The 26,259-nt window shown below is 49.7% G+C and overlaps 1 protein-coding gene across 1 annotated transcript in view; it reads right to left on the bottom strand.

The window, feature by feature from the left end:
• The window catches only part of FAM53B (family with sequence similarity 53 member B), a 40,197-nt gene that overhangs the window by 6,763 nt on the left and 7,175 nt on the right, over window positions 1-26,259 (bottom strand). The window contains exons 2-4 of the mRNA XM_051616715.1: window positions 16,763-16,970; window positions 13,805-13,856; window positions 6,247-6,971 (exon numbers count right to left, since the gene is read on the bottom strand). Coding sequence (XP_051472675.1) covers window positions 6,247-6,971; window positions 13,805-13,856; window positions 16,763-16,831 — 846 coding nt within the window. The 5' untranslated portion in view covers window positions 16,832-16,970. The remainder of the gene's footprint in view (window positions 1-6,246; window positions 6,972-13,804; window positions 13,857-16,762; window positions 16,971-26,259) is intronic.

Raw genomic sequence — 26,259 nt, 5'->3', positions numbered from 1 at the left:
TGGGGGGTGCTGCCTGTCCATGCACGCAAGTCCAGCCCACGCTGGTAGAGTGATTTAATGACAGCAATGCCCACGTCCCCAGGCACGGCCTGTTTCTGCTTCCCTGGCTGAATTTATTTTCAGCCCATTGTGTTTGGTGAGTCACAAATTTCTAACTGAGGCAGATGGGCCCGTTTCAACTGTATAAAACCAAAACAATGGATGTCACTGCAGTGCACGTTATTGCTATTAAAAGCTCTGTCTGGTAACTAAAATAGAGCCTGCTACAATAAATCACCTCCTGCAAGAGTCCTCTGACTGCACCCAAGTACCTTGCCTGAAATGGTCACTCCAGGGCTGTACCAACACATCAGCCTTTTATAGGGAGATGGATCTTTTTTGCACACTCCTTCTGGAAGTGACATGAGCCAGCAGCCAAGAGCAGGTTTTTATTCCTGTGGGGAGCACCCAAATTACAGCCCACCCAAGCAGGTGCGGCCTCTGGAGCTTATGGACAAGGGTAGGTGAAGAAATGCATTGCCTTCATTTTTCCATTTGGGAAACTGAGGCAGGGACATCCTGCTTGAAGGACATTTGCAGAGGAGCTGACACATATGAGGCCCAGTCCAATGCCATCACTTCAAAAGAACCCATTCCTCTTAATGTATTGCCATCTATACCTGAAAATATATACACTTGGGCCTGAGAAAACTCCTAGACCAGGTCAAGCTAAGATGCCCATCAAAAGATTTACATTTTAGTACAGCAGAGGGAAAAACTGAAACAAACCATCTCTGAAATCAACAGGAATGTTTCAGTTTCTCACAGCATACAAGCATCCTCCCTGGCATCACAGGCAGGAGGACACCAGCAATGTGGGCTTGCACCAATGGGCAACCTCAACAAGTGTCACTTCCCTTGGGGACACCAACCAAGACAAGGTTTGCTGCACTTCAGTGAGTATGGAGACTTGTTTGCCAAAGGAACCAGGAGGGAAAAAAACCCCATTAGCAGCTCATGCCAGGAATAAACATCATTATGAATCTAATTTCCAATACTGACAATTTTTTTTTTCCAACTATTTGAGTTTTTAAATTAAAAAAAAATAAAGCAATGGGGATGAGTAAAGAAGTGTCATAGTCTCACCAAAGTTAAAAGCAACCAGCCTCCCAGGTCCTCTGTGCCCTCCACACCAAGTCACTTTCTTTTGATCCTGAACCCAACGCTTTTTCCCACCAAGCCACAAACTGACCTTTGCAGGCTCTCCTTTGTGTTTATTTAAAAAACACTGGGGCTTGGAAGCTGGAATCTGTCTCAGAAGTTACATCAACAGCAAACTATTTCCTGGGATACGTCTGGAATTTAAAACCTCCAGTTTTTTGGCCTCTCGCTACCTTTTGGCAATATTTGCCCCTGGCTCGAGTGGGTGCTGACGCCAGCTGAGATCTCTGCCACCTCTCCTGCCCTCACCAGTCAGCCTGAAAGCTGCCAAAATTTAAACAGAAAATCCTCTTCTGTGAAAATACAGAGAATTTTACCTCTTGAGGGAAGAGCTGGGTGGTCGGAGACAAGAGGTCACTTCTGCATCCTGCAGTTTGAACCTTCTCCCCACTCAGGGTCAAGACCAACCTGAAACATTTCCAAGCTGGTGGGTTGTTTACTTCAGTTTTGGGAGTGGGAGAGTTCCTTTGTGCCTGGATCCTCATGGAAACTGCCATTATTCCTTAGTTTGGAAGGGAAAACAAAGCAGGGGGCAACCTGGCTACCAACCATCAGGAGAGGCCCATTACACACCCCACTCAGGATCTCCAGCCCAGGCTGAAGCTGATTTTAGTCCTGAAAAACACAAGAACCACCCATCCCCATTTCAGGAGGATGCTCTGGTGACTCCTGGAGCAGATGACTCCATCCTGCTAAGGCACGTGAGGACAGTGAAGTCACCCTATGAATGGCACCATCTGTCCATGGCAGCCAGTGAGCAATGTGACAAGTCCTGTTGTGCCTGGCTCCACCCTCCCGTCACAGCCCTTTCAGGCACAAAGTCTTCTCTCTTCCTCATCAAGAACACCCAGTGCTTCATCCTCACCACCTTCTAAGCTCGTGTCCATGGCTGCCAGGACCCTCTTGCCCATCCTTCACAGCCTAGCTGTGGGGCAGAGAGCAGGTGGTGAATTCATGACCCTGGGAAGCTGTCCATAACCCGGGGGAGATGAAAGGATGTAATTATATTTTAATTGCCTTATTTATTCTACAGCAACTACTCTCTGTCCCATACACTATTTGCCACACTACACAACAAGGACCTTAATGGAGGAGGAGAAGTAGTTTGCCAGCTCTCTGGGACTCCTCAGAGTTCATGGTTACAACTCTTGCAGGAAAGTCAACAGAGAAAACTCAGGAGGAGAATTACAGAACCATGGAATGGTTTGGGTTGGAAGGGACCTTAAAGACCATCTAGTTCCAACCTCCCTGCCGTGGGCAGGGACACCTCCCACTAAACCAGGTTGCTCAGAGCCCCATCCAACATCAGTAGAAGTAGAGGAAACGTTTTGTTACGACAGATGTAGCCCTTCAAACTGCAAATGCCTCAAAGTCTCACCAAGAAGCCAAAACCTTCTGAAGCCATCAGGAGTGGGTCACTGGCACCATCCCTAGTCTTTACCAGTGCACAGATCCTACCAGGGCCTTTACAATGGGCAGGAACCACTACCTCTCACCATGTCTGACAGTTATCACCAGTGGGGCTATGGCCTACAGGCTACAAAGTTGTTTGTGCCTTTCTTAAAACAGTAAGTTGTATTTCCAAACACTATGAGACCATCCTCCAACTCCATCCAGAGCTACCCCTGCCTGGGGCTAGTGCTGCAGGGACCACAGCTGGCATTCAGCTAATACCTGTATATATCACAGAATCATTCTGGTTGGAAAATACTTTTAAGATCATTGAGTCCAACCATTAACCCAACTCTACCAAGTCCAGTGCTAAACCATGTCCCTCAGCACCACATCTACAAGTCTTTTAAACACCTCCACCAGGGCTGATGATTCAACCCCCTCCCTGGGCAGCCTGTTCCTGGTAACCCTTTCTGTGAAGAAGATTCTTCTAATACCTAATCTAAACCTGCCCTGGCACAGCTTGAGACCATTTCCTCTTGTTCTATCACTTGGTTCTTGGGAGAGGAGAGCAACACCCACCTAACTCCAGCCTCCTTTCAGGGAGTTGCAGAGAATGAGAAGGTCTCCCCTCAGCCTCTTTTTCTCCAGGCTGAACACCCCCAGCTCCTTCAGCTGCTCCTCATTAGACTTGTAAAAATGTTATATATATATATATATATATATAAATGTTATTTTTATATATATATATATATATATATATAATTCACGTAAAAACCCCTCTGCTAAAAGGGTAGCTGAGTTAGGAGATCTCTCAAATTAAGATCTCCCAGTACCAACCATATCAACACTTTACAAGGCAGGAAGCAGACTGGGCCAGAGATAGTGAGGGCTCATTTTGCCACTGCCGGGGGAGATTTCAGCTTCTCACTGTGTGATCAGTGTGACCAACCTGGGATGTGTCCCCTGCAGCTCCCCAGAGCCTGGGTGAAGGAAAGCCATGTCCTCATCCAGCACCCAGACACCAGCATCATGGCTGGCCCATGGCTTCCTGAAGGTGACTCAGCCAAGCCACTGAAGCCAGCGGCTGCCGCGAGGCGTTCCAGCACACGGCACCCCAAATCCTGCAGGAAATGTTCACACGGAGCTGATGGAAAGCATCAGGCATGGAGGTGGGAGATGGCAGGTCCCCAGGTCACCACATAGCAAGGTGTCCTCCAGAGAAGAACCACACCAGACCATGGGAGAGGAAAAGCAAGCAGGTGTCCCTCCACCACACAGCATCTCTGGCAGACTCCATTTGTTGAGAAAGTTCAGTTTTCTCACTTAATATGCCCAGACACCTTCTCCAAGTGCCTTGCAAAGGGTGGAACCACCTGTTCCTGCCCAAAGAAGCCCAGCCAGGAGTATAGCTGAGGTGAAAGCCACCTCCCAACACTCTTAAACACTGCTCATCTCTCAAATCCTTCAGGCACAACCACATCAGAAAAAGAAACCCAGCTCTTTAAGAAACATCCCAACTCATGGAAAAATCCAATCCCAACCATTTCTGATCACAGCCTGCAGGAAGGGACTTGGTGCCCACCGTACCTAGGAAGCAGTCATGAGATTAACATGTTGTCAAAATGACCATCAGCATTTCAGAGGGTGGATCTTGTTTAAAAACAGCAGAAGGATTTTCCTGGTGCCTTTACTTCTAAAAATTGTTCCTATTTCAACAAAAACCACGTCTCCACAGTTGGGTTTCTGCCCAAAGCTGAATCCTCTCTGCTTTGGTGCCGTATGAGTAAATAAGGAGACTGCTCTGAGCTCACCTCCCCTCTCTGAGCTATGGGAATTGCAGGGAGAAGAGACAAAACCAGGATTTTGCAGAACTAAAGGCAATGTTTTCCCAAGTAGTTTCTTTCCCAGAACTTTTAACATTTAGGTCTCTTTCTTAATTAGCCCAGTTATGTGGCCATGTAATTGCTTCCAGGAGTGGCTCCCTCCCCTCCTGCTTGGCCTAAATATCCCTTCTGGTATGAAGAAAACATTTCTTTCAGGTCAAATTATTTTTATTTTGATTATGGTACCGAATTTCAGGGCTATAAACACATATGTTTACCAGCATGAGCAAAAAATTAACCAATCTGCTGCCAGAGCCAAATGCTGATCCATCACCAGCACCCCAGGCTAGGTCCCCAGCTCTGCCATCAGCACCCAGGGACTCACAGCCTGACCCGTGCCTCCATCTCCCCAAATGTAAAGTCAATGCTTTGAGGGCTACTGGAAAGCCCCCCCTGGACACTGGTTCTCCTCTGCTTTGAGTCACTCGGACCATTGCACATGAGCCATTTCTACCCCATACACAGCTGGACTCGAGGGCACGTGCAGCCAACACCCTGCCAGTATCTCAGCTCTTCATCTGATCGCACCTAATGTCTCCTTCCTAGCGAGGCATCAAAGGCAGCCTGGGGGAACACCCAAACCTGCAGGGTTTTCTCAAACAGGATTATCCCCCATCTCCTACTGCCCATGAGGAATTAGTTGGTTTTCATGGCATTCCCACCCCCGGGGTGGGGGGGGCTCTGGCTGGGCCCCACCACAGGCAAGAATGCTCTCCCAGACTTGCCGAATCCTGCTCGTCCCTCTGTGCCAGTCCTCCCACGCGAGAGCAGCCTGCCAGGGCGGTGCTCAGAACTCAACAGCTACAGAAACCCTGGTCCTTGCACGGCTCCAGCCTTTGCTTCCTTCCCACTCTGCTGCTCCAAACTCATCCCTGCCTCAGGAATCCATCTGCTGCAGTGGGCTCCTGGACCCGGCTGGGTTTCCTCCCTGGAGGATGCTCCACGGGATGTGCCTTGGGCTGGATCCCAGTAGCACCATTCCCCAGTGATGGTGGTGTTGGTTGGTTGTGGTGGCAACCATCGGGCATTGGGCAGTGGCCCTGGCCCCTCAGCATGGAGTGGCAGGTAAGGAGGGGATGGGAGAGGGGTCCCACCAGCACCTGAAGAGATGCTGCACAAAGGCAACCCCTTCCCTCTTCCTGCAGTGCTCCTGCCTCACAGTGGGGGGCTCTGGGACCTTCCCTTATCGGGTCATGCAGAGGATGAAGCACCCCCACAGCTATTTTTATCTGATGTCGTGCTTGAGGGTCACCAAGTAACACAGGCTGCCTTACTCAGGAGGATCAGGGAATCCCAGACCGGTTTGGGTTGGAAGGGATCTTAAAGTTAATGCAGTTCCAAATCCCTACCTGGGCAGGGACACCTCCCACCAGCCCAGGTTGCTCCAAGCCCCATCCAACCTGCCCTTCAACACTTCCAGGGATGGGGCAGCCACAGCTTCTCTGGGCAACCTGAGCCAGGGTCTCACCACCCTCACAGGAAAGAATTTCTTCCTGATGTCTCATCTAAATCTCCCCTCTTCCAGTTTTGATCCATTCCCCCTTGTCCTCTCCCTCCCTGCCCTTGTCCCAAGTCCCTCCCCAGCTTTCCTGGAGCCCCTTCAGGCACTGGAAGCTGCTCTAAGGTCTCCGTGGAGCCTTCTCTTCTCCAGGCTGAACACCCCAACTCTCCCAGCCTGGCTCCAGAGCAGAACTGCTCCCTCTTCATGACCCTGGAGGATTTTTCAGCAAAGCAGAGAACATCACCTGGCAGGGACGGCGCCTCTTACCTGGGTCATCTTGGCGAGGTCCAGCGAGGGCCTCTCCTCCTGAACCTCCTCTGGCCTCCGACGCTTGACCCCGACCTTTGTGTCGTTGAGGACGCAGGGCTGCGAGCGGCTCCGCGAGAGCCCGCCGGCCCGCCGGCCCAGCTGGGGCGTGGAGGCGGGCGTGCTGCGGGCCGAGGGCGGGCAGTACTCCGAGCAGGAGAAGCGGTCGTGTGAGCAGGAGAGGGACCTCTGCATGTCCACCCGCTCTCCTCCCTGCCTGTCGGTGGCCGGTTTCCCAGCCTGGCATCCCGGCCGGTTGCCGAGGGCGGGATGCTCGCAGGAGAAGGGGTGGGATCGCGAGGGGAGGCTGAAGCTCGAGCTCCTCTGCATGGTGGCGAAGCCGTTGGAGTAACGCTGCACGCTGCCCCCGCTGTAGCATCGCCGCTTCTCCACCGGGGTCCAAACCTTGGAGCCTAAGGGTCTCCAGGAGGTCCCGCAGCTGGACATCTCGTCCGAGAAGGAGAGGGAGCGGCACTGGCGCTTGCTGGGGGGGGCCGAGGAGTTGCCGTGGGGGTCGCTGAGGCTGAGGTCTTTGATCAGGTTGGTGACGGAGCAGGTGCTGGCCGCGTCCCTCGGCCAGCGCGAGCCCTCCTCGCCCTTGTCCGACAAGCAGTCCCAGATGCTGGCGCCCGGCTGCTCGAGCTGGAGTGGACATTTCCTGCTGAGATCTCTCCATCTGTCATTTTCTGGTTCAGAAAGGAGAAAAAGAAAAACACGCGCGCGCGCACGGGCATTAGCGTTAATTAATTCTGCGATTGGCTTTCTACGTCCGTAAACAAAAAAGAGTAGCAGATGGGACGTCTTCTAGTACAGATTAATTAACTCCTGGAATATGGTTTTTTGAACTGCCAGCAGAACGTTGGCTGCTGCATGGATGGAGAGAGAGAGAGACAAAATGATAACGGCAGCGGCAGCAGAGCGGCCAGAAGAAGATAACATGCCTTTGAACATCCAGATTACACTGGCGAAGGGAAATTCAGCATTATGAAGTGACACGGGCGTTGACTTATCTCTCTGCTAAATCCTGTCTCAGACCTGTAGCTTCTCCTGAGCTCCACAATTGCCTGAGAGGTTCATAAAAACTGGAAGTGAGGAGCACAAAGCTGGGCTGAGATGGACGAAACACCAGCGAGGAGCTGCTCAGAGAGAGCAGTTAGGATGGTCCTAACAGAAGGGGAGCGCACCTTGGGCACTGAACAGCCTGTCATAGCGCGGAAATACCAACAAGGTCATCAGAGGGAAACCAAAAGCCATCCCGACACCCCTTGGGCTGTCCTGCTCTCAGCCCTCCCAAACACAAAGAAATGAAGCCAATAAAACTCTGTCCTCACCTCCAAATCAACCCAAAGATCCAAATGAGAACTTCCTGTTGGTGCACATTGCAAGCTCTAGGATGGCTGATGGTGGAACGGATGCATCATAAACCTCCAGCAGTTCTTCACAACATGCTCTTTGGCCCCTGTTTTAAGGCTCATCACCCATCTCCCCTCCATCCCCCAAACCTGGGGCCACCTGGAGGCTGTGGCATCTCTCAGGGTTGCCTTCAAAATCCCAGTTGCACGTAGCACAGCCAATTGTTTGCCTTTCTGTAATAATCATAACCCCGAATCGTTCACCTAAAGGAACAGATTTGGTGTGCACCAACAGTCTTCCAGTGCAGCAGAGGAAAAGATGGCAGTGACCTGTTGCATGGTTCCAGGGTGGGCACAGAGATGTTCCTTTCCTCAGGTGGGTTTTGCGTTGCCTGGGCCCAGACTCTGCAGCCTCAAACGTTTACGGCTACGGGCAGCTCTGTGTGGGAACTGCAAAGCAAAAATCCCACTGATGACCGTGCCAAAAGAGAGGATTGAGGGTGATGGTCCCACAGGGTCCCACTGATGATAACAGCAAAAAGCAGTGGATGGGCAAGGCCTGGCTCCCCAGCCCAGGGGAACGAAGCTCACTGCAGAGACACTGTTGATGCTCGACAGGAAAACCAAGGTAGGGCAACCCCATCGGCTGCTGCAGTGGAAAAAAGTGATCACCCAGCAGACCTTCTCTGGTGGCTGGTTTTGACCTCGGCTGCTGCAAACAAGAGGCAAAACCATGAGGGCTGTCACAGTGAAGTTTCATACGATTATATCTAGATGGTGCAGTATTTTTCAGGGTTTTTTTCCACGCAAGCAACTGAAAGATGAATTAAAAGCTCAGCCTGCAGCTTTGGGTACCAGCTTGAGAAGATGCAAGAGTGCAGGATGCTTCCAACCAGGGCTCAGTTTTAAGTCAGGAGGTGAGGTTTTGGGCCCTGTACACCACTTTTGGCTAGTTTTCTTATTTCACCCTGCATCCAGCTGCTGTCATGACAGCTCTGGCCACAAACAGCCTGGCTCTGCCCTCAGTAACCACACGCCACTTTAACTGTCGCCATCCTCATTTTACTAAACACAATGAAAAGTGAGAAATCTGCACTAAACAATGACATCTACACTCAGATCTTTATTATTTTCCCCTCCTTATTATGCTGCCAGCAGAGAGGTTTCTTGGGTCAAGTCAGCAGACAAAAGAAACAGAAATAGAAGCTGATTTTTTCATGGCAAGCTGCCACAATCCTCTGGCCAGAGACATCAAGTTGTACAAAAGGTCTTGGTGAGGAGGATACGGGACACCTTCCACTTTCACGCCCTGCTTCAGCACAAACAGCTATAAATCTTCCCAACCTTGCAAAGAAAACTGTAATCTCCCTCCTATCCCCATCTTGGGGTTATTTGCTTTTCCTCTTGTACCTTGTTTTTATGGCAGGGAGAAGACCCTGGGACAGCCGTAACCTCCCCTGAGCCCCCCTGAACTGGCCCCAAACTACCAGAGAAGCCAGAAAAAAGGGTGGGTTTTTTTCAGCACAAACAGAAAATTGTTTGCCCCAAAACAAATTGAATATGGGGTAGTCTAAGGGTTGAGGGTGTAATTAAAGGACTCTGGGAAACCTCACTGAGGAAGAGTGGCTGGTTTTGTTCAATTTTTTTCAGGCTAAGATTCCCATCCTGAGCACGCTGATAACGATAATTGCAGTGGAGCCATTAATGCTGCTGCAGTTCAGCGTGCATTTATTTTCTGACATTGCAGCCCTCAGTTTGGTTTACCCCCAGGCAGTGATTTGTTCCAGGATAAAACCCACCATGAAAAGAACCCCTCAGTTCTCCAGGGAGCAGCTTTGCTGGAAAACTCCCCTTGGCTTATTGGAAAAAGCAACAGAAGAACATTTGCAGCCAGAGTATAATAAAAGTGTGGCATGAAGAGCTCTCTTCCCCTGGTTGATCAGGTCCTTCTTGGCTGTTAGTGTCCTGGATGAAATAGCATCTTCCTTCTGGATTTTAACCTAAACTGCAAAACTAAATGCTTTGAGTCACTCCTGAGCACGTCCAGCAAATTTCTTCTGAGATGTTTTCGGCTGCAAATCTGCGTTTCCAAGGGTGAGGCAGCACCAAGTGAGTTGTCTGGCATCTCTTTGGTTGTGAAATAGCTTCCCAGCTCCCAGGACATGAGGGTTGTTATCCACAGCCCAGGAAGGATAAGTTTCTCATCCTGCCCTCTCTGGCCATGGCACTGGGAACTTGAGTTCTCCTCCAAACCATGCAGGAAGCAGCGAGAAATTCAGGTTCCAGCTGCAAGCTCACAGGCTGCCCAGCCTCAAGGGGACCCAAACCTCTACTATTTCTGCTTTCTAAAGCAAGACTGAGATAGTTAGCTCCAATTCAGCCCTGGAAAGAGTGATCTGAGGTGTGTCCCCCATCCTTTCTCACTGCCCTGTCCAGCCCTGGAGGCAGTTTGGTGGCAGAGCTGTTGACCCTGGGGTGGGGGGGAAGCAAACCCAAGACCTTCACTTTTAAGAGTGAACCCGAGCCCTTAACAACATCCACCTGTTCTTCTGTGCAACCTTCACCACACTGAGCAACCCCAGGGCACAAGGCACTGGTGGGCTGAAGTCACATTCCAAAAATCAAGGAGATGGATGTTGTCCTCGCAGCATCCCCGAGAGATTTGCACAGCCCCATGGAGAGAAAAGGACCCATTGCAGCCAGGCTTCCAAACGCTGAGCTCCATGTTTTCTGGGAGCAGGGCATGGACACACCAGGACCTTGCAGCTTTAGGATAGTTGAAGCCTTCTTTAACAACTGGCGTGCTCCTCTGGTGACACAGAGCAAGTTTTAACCACCACACTCATAACCACGGAGCAGGGTGTAAAACCAAAACGCTGACACAACTTTAACTACAGCGACACAAATGTGCTGCTATCATAATTTTACAGTTCCTTTTTATACATAATGCATGATCCTTCTGCTCGAGTTTCCTCTACGTTCTTTTCCCGCAGAATAATTTACATTAATACATAATTTATTACAGCAACTTGTAAAGCAATTAGGGGCTTCAATCAATTTTTCTTCTCCTTTTTGGCAGGTGAGTTCTGTTTGGATCCTAACCCAAACATTTCCCTACACACGGGTGTGCAGCCAGTTCCTTTTTTCTTTTTCCTCCCCTGTGTTGTTCAAGATGAATGTTGGTCTCCCAGTCCCCGTGCACAGGGGAAGAGGCAGCCTGCATTTTCCACTGCCCCTTGTTTATGCTCGAGAGATGGTTTCTAAATGTGGATCAAACTTAATGGCCATAATGAGCTGAGCCTTCCCGCTGCAGAGAGGAGATGAAAATACGGCGCACGGAGCCGCGCTCCAATGGGAAATGAAAACAGCCCCCAAACCTCCCAACGGAGAACACACACACCAGTGGGCTGTGGGCTCCTCGTGCCCAGGGAGGGAAATTCCCCACCACGATGGCAAAACATGCCCTGCTCTTCCTGTGGTGAGGTCTCACCACCACTCCAGCTACGCCTCGCTGGCTTTCCCCATGTGGCTTTTTCTCTTTTTGGATTGACTGTGCTTGAGCACGCACCAAGATGCTGTTCTGCCCCGGTGGCTTTGCAAAATACCCCAAAATCCTGCTTTCTGGATGTGATCTAGGGGCATCAACCCCCAGCTGGCCTTTCTTCTGGCTTCTTGGCTGTCCTTGGTCACCCACGCAGGGTGAAAAGCCACTTAGCATCATACAATAGTTTGGGTTCAAACTTATCTAACCACCCCTGCATGGGCAGGAACATCTTCAACTAGATCAGGTTGCTCCAAGCCCCATCCAACCTGCCCTTCAACACTGCCAGGGATGGGGCAGCCACAGCTTCCCTGGGCAACTTGGGCCAAGGTCTCACCACCCTCACAGCAAAGAATTTCTTATACTGCCAGGTGTTCAAAGGATCCAACAAGGAGAAGGGCAAAAAGAAATGGTTCAATTTATAGTTTCAGGCATTTCATCTTTAACCGTCCTCCCAGCAAAGGGCTTTATAAAGATAAAACCCAATCTTTTTAGCAATATTACCATCACACTTCTTCTAAAGGAGTACTTCTTATAAATCTGAAAACCAAAGGATCATTTAGGTCACTGAGAAGTGGATCTAACATTGCAGCATCCAACATATCAAGTCTTTAATGTTTACTCATGTTTTGACTTATTTTACAATCTAGAACTGATTTTCAGATCCTTGTGGTGTTCAGTACCTTAGGAGGTGTCTAAACACATGGGTGTTGGGTTATTCTTTCTCCCCACATTATGCCATGGTCAAGCTGGCCATGGTGGCCAGCTAGGTTTCTTGGTCATGGTGAATTACAGACCCCTTGGGCCTCTGACCCAACTTCTTCCTTCTCCTTCCTGGAGATGGACACTCCTGATCCAGTGCTTGTGGGAGGCTCCAGGGTTTGGATGATGCTCTCCCTAGCAGCCTGGCCAAGGTTGGGCTTCCCTCTGCCCCGCTGTCCCGTGGCCACCAGGACCAGTCACGAGCTGCCTTCCAGCCCAAAGCTGCCCTCACCCCCAAAGGCAACGGGGAGGTCCCTGTGCTAAGACCCTCAGCCATGTCTGGCTACACAACCCCAGAAAATTCAGCCCATTTCCCTTCAGCCCCCCAACTTCATACATGGGACTATGAGTCTTTGCCTCCCACTGGCTCTGTTGCCAGCCCAGACTTCACTGTGGTTATTTACCTCAGCGCTTTCCACCCAAAGCAACCTTGACCCAAAATATTTCCCTAGTTTCACATTCAGTGCAATTACAATCATGGGACTTATTTAAAGAGGCAAATAAGTTTTGACATTGGAATGGTTTGTGATGACAGTTGGAGGCATTAGGAACGCCCAGGAAAGACACCTAAACTTAAAGCCAAGCCAACCGATGCCCTTGCACACTGGGGAGCCTGGCTCCTCTTGACTGGGCACGATGAAGACCATGACATGGCAAGCTGTGGTCAAGGAGGTGACATTCAGTCCCTTCAGAAAGAGGATGATTTGGCAGCCAAGGAAGACCAGCACAGTGCTACAAAGACACAGAAGGCTTTGTGAAAGCTCTTAACGACAAGCTGCTTCTCAATTAGGAGTAGACTCTTCGTATCTGCTGAAGAGGCTGCCAGTGCCACAGAGCAAGACAAAACCATCTGATTGGGTTTCTTTGTTCCTTGCTCACGTTTGACAGGCAGGAGAAAGGGAACGGGCTGTCTCTACCTCTTCTTGACTCTGAAGCTTGTGACTTTCATTTGAAAAAATCCAAATGCTTTCCATCTTTCCCCCGGCCCCCCAACGACTGGAGTTATCAGAGAGCTTGGGAAATATCTCCTGTCAATGCATGTGCTCGGCTCCCATTAACACTAATGAGCGTTGCGTCCACGAAGAAAAGGGGCAGCTTCTTTGTCTGGGGAGTATTGGCTTTCATAGCAAGTAGCTTGGTGCAAACTTGACCTACAATTTTAATTGGGTTTTGAGACGCCGCCTGGTGACTGCCTCCTCCCTGCAGAGCCCAAAGAACACAATTTCATGGCACATCTTCCAGCACTATCAGTTTTTCAGGATCATTGGCCGAGGTACAAATCCCCCATGAATGTTGGTGGCTGCTCAGCATAAACATTGATAGCAAGCTCTGACAATAAAAGGTATTAAACCTCCTATATCATGGTTATTGTCCAAGGCAAAATATAAGACATCTTCCATATTGTTTGAGGCCTTTCCAAATACTTTGTGCCAAGTGGTGGAACATTTTAGTGATAATACTGATATTTATGACTTGCATCTTGCAACCAGTCAAGAGCCAGCAAGAGCCACACACTCGTGGGCTGGATCCTCAAAGACGATCTCAGGCTCAAAATGTAAGTTATAAGCTCAACTGCATAAATTACTCTAAAAATAAGCAGATATATCAAAGGGGAGGGGGAAGGAGATAAGCAATTCACTCAGCAATGGCAATGGGGCAGGACAACCACCTCTGGGAAGGAGGGTGGCACAGGCGTGATGCCCACCACTGTGGGTGTTCCTCCATTCCAGCTGTGTAGGGCAGATGGTTTGATGCCCACCCCAAGGTCTGCAGGGGAGCATTTTTGAGAGATCTTCCCACCCATCTTTATAAGAAAGCAGGAGTGGAGTTGGAGTAAATACAGACAGAAGTTTCTCTTACTTACCCATCACGCCACAAGAGAAGAGAGTAGGTCCTTGACTCATCTTTGGAGTGTGCTGCAAACAACCAGAAAAACTATTCAATTCTTGCAGACTCGACCTGGGCACCAGGGACCACCCTGCCTCCAGCCTCAGCAAAGCCACTCAGCACCTGATGGCCAGGAGAGCCTCGGGCACCCACAGCAGAGCTGTTGTGGCAGGGACCAGAGGATAGACCTAGTCATCTTCCCTGTCTTGAGGTGCTGAGGTCTGAGCTTGCAGATCGTGGCTTCTGCACCTAGTCCTTACCCACGGGAATAGCTGCAGCAAGGCCCCCAGCTCTGGGATCCAAAACACCAGAGAAACTGAAGCTGGAGCTGCAATCCAGTGGTAATTCAGGATTGGGCAAGAAAGCAGCAGCAGTGGTATCTGAACCCCATCCAAGGCCATTAAGGCCTCCTGTCTAGGTACAAAGCAGCTATTTAGGTTTTTTTAAACATATAATGTATTTCTAGGCAAGGCATCCTCACCCCAGCACTTCTGGAGAGTCCACACTAGGATTGTGCTGATTTGCACTAAAAATAGGTTAAAATGCCGTTATAGGGGTAAAAAAAACCCAAACCTCTGTGGTGTTTATTTTTTTTTACACTCTCTTTTTCCAACAATTTTCTTCTTGACAGCATAAGAGACATCATCAGACTTCTAAAAATGGGCATGGACAGTTTTATATACAATAAATCAATGTGTCATCTGCAGCTACGTGCCATTTCAGCTAGGTCTGCAAAAACACACTTCCATGCTAATTGTTCTTTTATTATCTCCCAAAATACCCGTATTCTGCTTCTGAAGTGTCTTTCCTGGCAACACCAGCCCCCTCTGACTGAGGCTTTACATCATCTGAGGGAAGCACCAGCATGACCTCCCCGTTCATCTGCGCTGTCAGAGCTGCATTTTCTCTGGCTTTAAGCCACCACATTCACATCTCCTCTCCTGATCCATGTTTCACACGTTGCCTGCTCACTTAACAATAATAAAAATCATGTCCCAAATGCTGGCACCTGCCTGCACGGGGCAATCCAACAAAAGGATCCCACTTCACATACAGAAGATTGTAAATATTGAATGTAGAGGGATGCAGAGGCAGAAAACAGGGATGGGATGCAGATGGGGAGAAGGTAAATCAGGGTTGGTCACCTTCTTTTGTGCCACTTTTCTAGGGGAAGTCAGGCTGTTTCTGTCTGTCAAGCCCTACCTTATGAAGCAGCAGGTAGAATCAATCAGGAGACAGCAAGGACAGGCCCTTGTCTCCAAAGAGTGGCCAAAGCAAAGCAAAAAAAGTGGGAAAAGGCCCAGAGACAGCAGCAGTTGTGCCAGTGCCCATCTGTGTGCCAGCCCCAGAGACCAGCTACTGCCTGCAAACACAGGAGGGGGAGGAACATCTTCAGGTGACATATGTCTCATATTGAGTGTAATTACCATTTTCTAAGAGTTTTGTCTTGGCACCAAACTGGGAACTGAACCAAACGAATCCATCAGTCATTGGTAGGTGATACCATCCTGCTCCTCAGACATTTATTCCCTTTGGGTTTTGCTTTTTGGCTTTTCCCATGAAGTCAACAGGAAAACTCTTGCTTTCTTTGATGGATCACTCTTCTTGTGAACATCTGCCCCAACTTAGCAGCCTAGACAACTCAGCAATTCATCCCTGCACTATTGACCAAGCCCTGGAGCTGTGGGAGGCACTTGGCAAACATGGGAGGGCAAAGTTTTGCATTGCATCTCCACAGCACAGCCCGGGTGCCCATCTCTTCCCCTCATGGTAGATGAAACTACTTCTCATCTGCTTCTCCACAGCAAGTTCCCCTCTGCCTGCCCTGGGCACTGGATGCTTAGGCTCCCTCCTCACCACTCTGAGCAGCAGCCATTGGCTCCTTCCTAGCAGGAGCAAACACTAAAGCAAGGCTGTTCTTCTGATATATTGATATTCTTCCTTCCCAAATTTCACCCTTTTAAGGAAGGATTTAACACTGTCTCTGGCTTGCTTGCCTTCTCCTCCACCAGGCACTGCCAGGGTAGCCTGCCTTCACCTCAGCATTCTCCGATATCTGCCCAGGAAGCCTGGTCAGACAGTTTGTCATCCTCAGCAAACTTAGACATTTTTATTTCTTTATGCTCAAAATGCCCATTTATGGCTACTCCTGCCAGATGCTTCCTGCCATGTTCCTGCACACCCTTATCTGAGGCTCTCAGTGCACCCTGTGAGGAACAGCCTTGTGGTCTGATTTCGTCTTCGACCGTGACCATCTCTCCAGAAGGGCAGAGGAGCAAACATCCATGACCAGCATTGCTCCAGGCTTCCTCAGACAGCTCCCCATCCCCCTGCACCCACTCCCCACCTTCACTTGCTCCAACACTGCCCCCATAAAAAAGTCACCCCTCATTTCCCTCTACCTTCAATACACTCAGCCCCACAGCCCCACTCTCCCCTTTTAGCCTGATTTAGGCTGTTTGCTGCCCTTAATTTATTTGGGTTTTTTTGTCATTGTCTGCTTGTTTAGGCATGCTTGGATTTCCATCTCTCCAGGGTAGCAGTAAGACTGCTCAGCACCACAGTGCTGCCCTTCACCATCTCCCACTTTATCCTGCACCCCACTTGCTCATCCTCCTATCATGAAGAGCATCCGTTCCCTGTTAGTGAAGCAACTTCTTGCCTGTGTTTTTCACAGCAATGACTTTTTGTTTTTCTACTCTTTTTTCCACTGTGTGCTTCCTGAAATCCACACATGCAAAAGCCACAGCACTCCAATCTTCTGCTAATCACCTGCTGCCTGGATATTAATGCATTTTGGTGGAAGCCAGTGCTATAAACTATCTAGAGATGCAGCCCCACAGCACAAAAAAACCCGCCAAACCACCTTGTTCTAAAACTACAGCAAAGCTCTCAGCAGCAGCAGAGTTTTAAAGGAAGATGTCACAAAGCTTACCAGCTCAGTCCTGCATGTTACAGAGTCAGCACCTTTGCTTTCCCGAGTTTTGGTTAAGATCATCACCATGGTAGTGCAGTCCTGCCTCCGTGGCCATCAGGGTCCAGGCGAAGGGCACCGGCAGCCGTTGTGTGGCAAAGCTCCTCTTTCAGTGCATGTTCCCCCAGGAAAGGCTCAGCCCCTCGGGGGATGCACAGGAACAGCCTCCCTGTATGCACAGAGGGAGAGAGGAAGAGCTTGAAGGGATTTGCCTGGAGATGGAAGGATGAGGGTGGGTGTGCTGGGCAAGGGGTGAGCGCCGCCAGAAAAACACCCCAACGGCAGGTACCGCAGGGCAGTATTTATTTTAGACTCTTTAAGAATTGTTGGCATTCCTCTGCACCCCATCAGCACAGACAGGCACTCACACAAGCTGCTGGAAGTACATAAGGTACCCAAGGTGATCTGGAAGGACAGAAGTATGTCAGGCAAATAAATACACGCATAAATAAACCACGTTTCCCTCTGAATTCTCCCTTTGAAAAGGGGAACTCCTGTCCCCTATATCGAAGACACTGAGGCTTTGACAGAAGGGCTTGTTAAAGGCCCAGGGCTGATCTCACAGAAGCCCTTGCCCCCTGACTGACTGGCAGCAGATGTCCTGCAGAAAAAGCCCCTCCAGCATCATTAAGGCTGTGAAATCCCCCGGATGCCCCTGTCCCACCCCAACTACTCCCCCTGGTTCCCAACCCACGAAGAGCCCTGTGGGGAAAAAACAAGGCAAAGAGCTGCCTGCAAGGAAGGAGAGAGCTCCCTGCCCCGAAATCCTGAGGACCACGCTAAGCCTCCCAATTCTTACCTCTTTCTTAGGCAGTTTTAGGTAGGAAAAGCTGAAGGCTGCACAACGAGGAGCACATACTAAAAGACAAGCTCCCAACCAGACTCATACAGCACCGCACAGACCTGACCACGAGCAGCTGCCCAGCTCTGCCTCACCTCCTGGCATCCGCTTCCAGTAAACTTACTCCAGTGTAAAAGCAGACAGATTGCAATTCAAATCTGATTATAGAAATCAGTGTTTTTACCAAATCACTCCTGTAATCCTGTTTTGCTATTTTGTTGCCTTGCAGCTAACACAAACAGACAAAACCACCGTTTGCATGATCCGAAGAGCATAAAACACCGATCGTGTAACATGCAAGACAAAACCCAACTGCAATACTTTAGAATAATGTTTCAGAATATACAGCAAAGTATTAAACCTCATTATGAACGGATACAGCTTCTCTTCCCAGCTCCTAAACCATCTTTTCCGTGCTTAGTTGGATTAGAGCTTGTGATGGTGTGGTGAGAAGCTCATTTGAAGGCCAGCTGGCTGGTAAAGAAAAACCACCTTCTATTATTCTGTGAGGACAAAGTTCATCCAGAGTGCAAAGCCAGGATTGGGAATCAATAGGTTTTCCGAAGATTGACTGTTCCCAAGGGCACACAGTACAATCTGCAGCTCCTTCTGTACAATCTCCAGCTTCTTAGGGGACATCAGTGGGTTTATAATCCACAAGTTACTGGGAGCTTCACCATAAATCTCTGGACAAGCGAATGACCAAGTGGAAAGTCAAACAGAAAAGCAAAGCAATTCAGACCATCAAAATGACATGAAACTTGCTGAGCACAGATCACACATTTGTACTGTGGGTAGCCTGGGTTTGTGCGAGGAGACCTTGATGCAAAGGAGGATGGGGTGGCTGGAGGACCAGTTGGCTACCCCAGCAACCTGACCCCATCACCATGGGCCTGCAAACCCCCCAGTGATGCTGCAGGCAGCTCAGACACCTCTGTTAGAGCACATGGACTCCCAAGGTTATGCTCAGGAGGCTCCCCAAGCCCTGCGCTGGGGCCAGTTTGGGGACACCAAGTTGTTTTCCAGCAGCAAGCAGAAGGTGTTGCTGTACAGTCATTAATAAGCTCCAGAGGAGTTTTACATCTCTGCTTTTTGACAAACCTTTCATCAAATATATTGGCATGCAGCAAAACCCAGAGGTCCTGCTCAGGAGGGATGGCTGCCTACACCACCATGCTCTGAACAAAGAGCAGAGGAAGGGATGCTCCCCCTCAAAGGGCTGCCAGTGTCAGTGCCTAACAGGGGGCAGACAGGGACAAACAGAAAATGGGTGGAAGTGAGAACCAAATAACATGGAAACAGCCATACAGAGGAAAATCAGCAATGCTGGAGGTATGCTCACTGCCAAAGCCTCTGGCGTTTCACAGCGAGACCACCTCATGGATATCCCACCCAGGTCTGCCAGAACAGAGCTCCCATTCCTCAAGGAAAAATCATCTCCTGCCAAACCTGTGGCCCTGCAGCCCCCCTGAGACAGCTGTGCCCACAGCAGCCCAGCCAAGGAGAGGCACTCAGACGCCAGTGTGTGCCTCTGAGCCAGGGCAGCTGGGCCAGGTTTAAATCCACCCCAAGGATGAGGAGCAGGAGGCTCTTTAGGATGCTCCAGCACTGGAGAAACCTGCAGAGCAGAGCTGGCAGCACCCTCCTGCTCCCCTGTGCCTTACCACAGGTGGCTAAAGCACAGGATGGGGACTAAAGCCACCCGAGGTTTATATTTTCCTCTGCCACAGTCTTGGTTGTGCCTGACCCCAGTGCAGACAGGGATGCCACACGGCTGGACTTGCTGTGTTTTGGAGGCCACTGGAGCCATCACCCCAATGGCAGGCAGTGAAGATCAAACAAGTGTTCAGAGCAACATGAAAGCAGTTAAGCACAGGTAACAGGGTATGGTTTCTCCACGAATAACTCTCTTTCCCTAAGGTAATGATTCATGTGGCTGCAGCAGGCTCCTACATACAGCCAGGCATGTGGCAGCCAGCAGGCAGGAGCAGCAGCAAGTACAGGCAGATGCTCCCAGCCTGAGCCGGACAGGCTGCAGCACACATCACCTCCCCTCTCCCTGCATCTCCTGCAATTAGCACAAGCCTAACGATAAACCACCAGCCATGCTGCAAGCTGCCAGCTAATATCACCCCCTCTCAGGTCTGAGATGGGCTTTTGGGTCTGGGCTCTGTTAAGGACCACTTGGTTTGGTTTTGAAATCATCCCCACCAAGGAACTGCAATGAAATGGAAAAACTTCCCAGTGAAATGTGATCTTTGGCTCCCTGTCCTGCTTCACCAGGCTCCAGAGGCACGGCGTGACCAGCACGGTCCTGCCCCATCATGTCCTACCAATGCAAACCAGAGCTGTGGGACACAAACACTTCTGCAGACCCAGCATTTTCTCCCTATTGACTCCAAGGAGGAAATTATTGTGTATTTATATACTGGAGGCTTTCAAACACACACACTCTAATAAAAAGATACTCTTTGGCAACCATTAATTATTTTAAGATGTGTATTTCCTCCTTTGCAATCAGATAAAGGTACCATCTCCATCCCTTCACCAAGGCTAAGTTTAGACTTGGGCCATGGCCACTGTGACGGACATGATCTCCTGAGCTGTACACAGCACCCATGAGCAGCACTAGCACATGGAAACACCCCAATTTCAGCAAATCATTCTTTTTCCATAGGACTTGCTTCAAAATACAGCAGAAGCCTTTGAGATACTTGTAGCTGCAGAGGTGGAAAGAGGTTTCTCTTAGAGATGTTTCCTGGACAGTATTGCAGGCTTGGAAAAAAACTACACTGCAAAGAGAATGAATCAGATGATCCATTTTTCATCCATGGGTTTGAAAGGTAACACTTGTGAACAATTATGCTCCTCAGAAGGTACCAGCAAGGAGCACAGCCCTAGGGCTGCTCCCCATGGGCAAACAGCTCTGATCCCAGCAGATCTCTTCATGAAGACAACTGAGGACCAGCACTGCACAGATTTCAACTTGCTGTGGGACCAGCCCCCTCTGGGCAGAAAACATTCAACTCTCATCCAACCGCAAACAATCCATCTCCAGACACACACAGTGACATAAAACCCATTTACAGGCAGGAAGGGCAGGGGGGAGTGAGGAGCCAGAGCCTTATTTTGCGCTCTGATGCACCTCACAAGCAGCACGGCGGGATGGCTCTCGGAACAGAAATCACCTGCCCTGCTGAATTGTTAAACTCTGCTGCCCAAAGCCTTCAGTGAAACAGCAACGACCCTCACAGGACCCTGCTTCCCACTGTTCCCTGTGCTGTGCACAAGGAAGCACTTGGGCACCCTTCTGACTGCCCACAAAGTTTTCTCCAATCCCAGCAGGAGGAAAAGAGAAGCATTCCTGACATTTACTTTCTGAATGAAACCAAGAACTGCCTGTCCCTCTCTGGGCAGAGGATTTCCAGCTACTTCCAAATCCCTCCCAAATTTTGTAAAAGCAGAAGAAAGACACTGAGTCCAGGCTCTGTCCTCGGGGTAGTTGCAGACTTGGCTCCCTCGCCACCAGCAGCATCATTCCAAAACAATCTGGTGCAAACAAGAGCACGCTCGGGCTCAGTGAAGAACATTCCCAGCATCACCACACTGAAAATCCTGGCCGTGCAGCTCTGGAAAACCAACACTGATGCTACAGGAAGGTACAAGGTTGGAGGAAGGAAGGAAGCAAGGCTGGAGCAAGCCAAGCGTCCCAGCTCAGGCCATCTTCTGGCAAGGTTTTTCTGCTGCCCCAAGGTTTATCCCAGGGCAGGAGGGTTCAGTAATGACAGTTCAGAAGTTGCAAATGCCACCAAATGAGCAATGAATATGAGCAACCAACGGCTTCACGCAGGAACAGAGCCTCCCACCAAGACAACCCAGTGCTTGTGTGCCACAGAGCTGCTGGCACAGGACGGAGCCGACCTCTGCAGCCACCCTGACAGAAGGAGCCCGAGGTTCACCACATCAGTACCCATCTCCAGGGGCCACATTAGGAACACAAAACATGTGCAACCTGGGTTACGGAGGTCTGAGGTTAACCCATGCTACCAGGAGCAACAAATGTATGAGGATCCTGCCCACAGCCATAAATTAATCACTAAGCAAATAAAAAGCTATTATTTCAATCCAAATCCTGGTTCCAAGTGGCCCAACCTGAAGCCAAAGTCACACAAAGCAACGGGTTACCAGCATCCTGAGCCCCAAAGCGCGTGTCCAGAACACCCCCAGCCTCCCAAGAGAGCCTGAAGTCCAAGCTCCCACACAGACCTGCACCTTTGGGTTGGACCTCAACTACGTGCAACTTCTCACTGAAAATAAATAAGAACAATTAAGGAAGATTACACACCATCTGGTTCAGTAAAACACATGAGGTTTATTGCCCCTGTGGTCTGCGGGAACAGGAGTGGCAGGAGAAAAGACTCTGGGACACAGAAGCAGTGGAAAGGGACAGAAAGGACAGAGTAGGGGCAGAGGTGCTTTGTCTCAACATCTTAGCTCGAAGAAAATGGTGCTGGCAGTGAGTTTGCCTTTTCCTCCCTGGCAACTGAAAAGGAAAAGAAGAGAGCAAAATTAGTCATTGCAAAACAGCAAAGCGGCAAGCGAGAGGTGCGAGCAAGGAGACTGCTGGTCTGCAGCAGAGGTGCCAAGGAGACACGTGAAGGGATGTGCTCCCTGCACAAGAACTTGCACACGGTGGGTAAAGAGAAGAGTGTGCACGTTTGGAGAACTAATAATGGGGTCCTCAGTATCTCCTGATTGCACATTCCAGCTACATATATGTTTTCACGGAGGACCAGCATCAGACATTCCAAGGGATCACTCCTGGCTACCTGTGTAGGCTGGTGAGCTGCTCCAGCTTGAGGGCACATCCCCAGCACGTGGCTTTGCCATGGTGCAACACCTGGACCAGCTCAGCCCAGTCTGCCCCATGAGCCCAGCATCCTCCTCCTCCACTCAGCAGGACTGGTCGCAGGGACAATCCCACAGGAATGCAGCCCACCATGCTGGCTCAGGGATAGAGACATCCTACAGGATGCTCTTTGTCCCAGCAGCTGTACAAATGGCACATTTCCTTTGAGCAAACCTGCAATGACTGCCTAGTCCACTCGTTAGGGGACTGCTTCTCATTTTGAGTAATATTGCCAAGGACTGTTGGAAGAGTCAGACCAAGGGTTGTCTCTGAAGAAGAGCAGCTGAAGCAGCAGCAGCAGCCCAGCCTGCTGCTCCAACAGACCATCTCACCTTTCTGCTTTTTTTATTTCCTTCCCCAATTGTGAGATTTATTACAAGAATTTGCAACGGTCGGTGAGACACTGTGAGTGTTGGCCATGCTCCCAAAAGCTGAGGAATTGCTGAACTGAGAATTGCTTTGGCTGCTTAATCTCAACAACTAGGGATGCTGAACAAGCCATCAGAGTCCAGGTTTACTTTTAATTACTGCTCAGAGCGTGCTGCTCTAGTAAACAGACACAAAACACAATTCTTGTTTCTTCTCAATATTCTTTTCTCTGTACACAACCAGAAATGTCCCAGAAGGAGACAGCAAACACAGCCCCACCATGGCATTTTCACAGACACACTTCTCAAGCACAAATAATTTCACAGTGGGGTTTATATACTAAACCCCACTTAATAAAACCATAAAACCATCTTAAACCGACCTCTAACATGGCGTCCACCTACTTATAGCCAGATAATAGTGATGCTCTGAGGGTTAGGGGGACTTCTTGGCCAGCCCACACTTCCTTGACTGCTCCAGAGCCCTTGGGGTCTCTGTGAGAAGAATGTCTTAGAGCTGCACAGGGACCTCAGCACCGCAACGCTGACAGTAATGCCTTCTGCTCAGTGACCACCAAAAAACCACCACACAGACCAAGCATAAGCAAGATCTGGGAGACCTCATGGTGTAGTTGAGGAAAGCTTGCCCAGCACCAGCAGAACACCAGCACTGTTCTCTGAACAGGTATGGATATCAGGTTTATTTTTTGTTTGTTTGGTTGGTTTTGAGGCTGAGCTGGAGAATCAGTAGAGGCAGATGATATCTCTGAAGAAGTATCTCAATTTAAAGTATGGAAATACTGGATGGATGTAGGGATTGCCAGACTTCACATCATCTCCTACCACTTCACTTTTATGGATAAATACTCTAAGACTGCAGAACCTTGCATGAAGCCCAGCAAGATCTGCACTTAGGACCTTCTAAAAATTGAAATTATCTACCTGAACTAGGCAGGCAACATGTAAAGAGTTTCAAATGCTTTCAGTGGATGGTTTCTGTGCCTGCACAGGGCACCACATGTGCCACCATCCCCTGCAAACCCTACGAGACCGCTGTTTGCATTAGACTGAAGTACTTCTGCTCTTGGGCAATCTCTGAGTCTTCATTCCTCAGCTAAGAAAAAGCTTTCAAAGAGCTCCTTGGCTCCTGAGAGACAAACCCAGAGCCTTTATTCATTTTCTTAGCAACCAAAAGGCACACTTCCCCTTTGTTTGTCCATTCGTTGCCACCAACACCGCCCTGGCAAGAGGAAGGTATGGCAGCGGTGCATCCCCACAGATAAGGAAGGAATCCTCTGGAGCAGGGAAACCTTTACCCACACTGCCACCTCAGCCTCTCTGGGAATAAATTTCCAAGCCCTGCATCTCAGATAAATCTCTTTAACAAACGAGGAGCCAAACATCTGCGAGTTGTCTGAATTAGCACGAATTTGGCAGCCTGAACCGCCAACTCGTGTCGCCCTGCAGCCTTCCCGTTCCTTGTTTTCCTCAGGTTCATTAAATACATAACAATCTGTTACCAGAAGACGGTTCCTACGTGCACTGGCTGCCAAGGAGCTGCTTTTGATAGCTCTGGAGGAGATGGGGGAATGTGTGGGGAGGAGAGGGGGCAAGGAGAGGTTGGGCTGCAGCCAACCTACCTCCTCCAGCAACTGCCAGCTGCACAGCAAGGCTATGTCCAACACACAAACCTGGAGGTGAATTTGGGAAGTTTTGAGGAGAACGGAACTGAAAAGCGTGGGACAAGCTGGGGGAGATGCCTCCAAAAGCCGAGGACGTCCTGCAACATTGTCCCAGCTGACCACACCATGTCCAGATGGAGAAGCCAGGTTCTGGGGGGGTTATCTGCACCCAGGGGCAGAGCCCTGGGCACACGGCATCCCCGATATTTGGGGATTTGCCCACGTTCAACCCACGAGCAGAACAGTCTGTGGTGGGGAACAGTGCTGGAGGCTTCACCTTCCCTCAAAGGAAGTCTTTCGCTGCGAGGAAGGAGTCAAAGCAAACACCCACTCACTGTGTTTACTCGTCTAAATCAGAGCCAAGCAGCGCCGAAACGCGCCTGACAGCATTTCCACGGAGTCATTCATGGAGAGTCTGGACTTGGCTTTCAGCTGGTGTTTTTAATATCGCAGGGAGACGCTTGTGAGGCTGGAATAATACAGAATCTGTTGCTATAACACACTCTCAGCTCCTGCGAGGTGTCAGCAGCACGTAAAGCACAAACCTCGTGCAGGTTTGGCTCCATCAGGGGCTCCCTGAGGGCTGGGCAGTGAAATATTTCCCCCCAGGCCTGGGGTACAGCTCCAGCTGCCCCAAAGCAAGGTACCCCACCAGGCAATCACCCAGATGGAGAAGCAGTGCCCACAGAGAACAACTTTCAAGGTGTTGGGATGCTTCATCCCCTGGAGGTGCCCAATTCCCACGCAGCTGGAGCGGGGCGGGATGAGCCCCACTATGGCTTGGCACCAGTAAAATCCTGGACTTTTCAGCCTAAGACATGAGAGGAATAAAACCCTATCCAGCAGTAAGTGGAAATGAAAACAGCCCCTGCTTTTATTTGAGCTGGCAGAAACACCATCCTGCCCAGGCTTCCTCGAGCTCATTTATGATAGTGTGAACATGCAGTGAAAGGGGGGAAAAGAAAATGTGAAAAATCTACATTTTCCACCCCAAGAGCCTCCAGTGTCTGGATACTGTCCGTATATCCCTCTTCCTCCCACCCTGCAGGTAAAAATCAGGAGAAACTGATTCCTCAGTGTGGTGGAAATGGGAAGCCCAAAGGACAGAAGGGTCAGCCCTGGTACTGAGTGAACCATGGACTCCTGAAATGGCATCCCAAGAACTGACCTAAATGCTGCATCCCACCTTGGCTCCAAAGCTGCCAGCAGGTGATCAGGAAGGAAATGCCAGGTATTTTGTCAGTGCACAAACACAATTGATTGTCCAGTACAAAGAGTGCAGCAAAAACGTCCACCTTTACCACATGGAAACACACTTATCAACTTCCTACACTAATAAGCGAAGGAACTAACAAATCCTAGAACTTGTAAATCATTATGAAGTCCCTAAAATAATGACACCACCTTAAAAGGCATGACACTGCAAGCTAGAAATCAGGCTTTGTCAGAAAACAAGACACATATTTTCTACAGACATTAAGGACAACAAGAAGTCCCACTGACAGTGTCACTCTAGAGTCAGAAAGAGCAGCAGGAACATCAGTCATGATGCCTAAAAGGGAGGAATGGTCAATATATACTTCAGTGCTGTCCCAAGGAAAAAGTAAAATGATATGGTCATGTTTGTCAAGAGTAACCTGGGATGATATTAAACAGCA

The sequence above is a fragment of the Apus apus genome, chromosome 4 (assembly GCF_020740795.1).
Source record: "Apus apus isolate bApuApu2 chromosome 4, bApuApu2.pri.cur, whole genome shotgun sequence".
In the NCBI taxonomy this organism is placed as follows: Eukaryota; Metazoa; Chordata; class Aves; order Apodiformes; family Apodidae; genus Apus; species Apus apus.
This window is presented reverse-complemented; position numbering and strand designations above follow the sequence as displayed.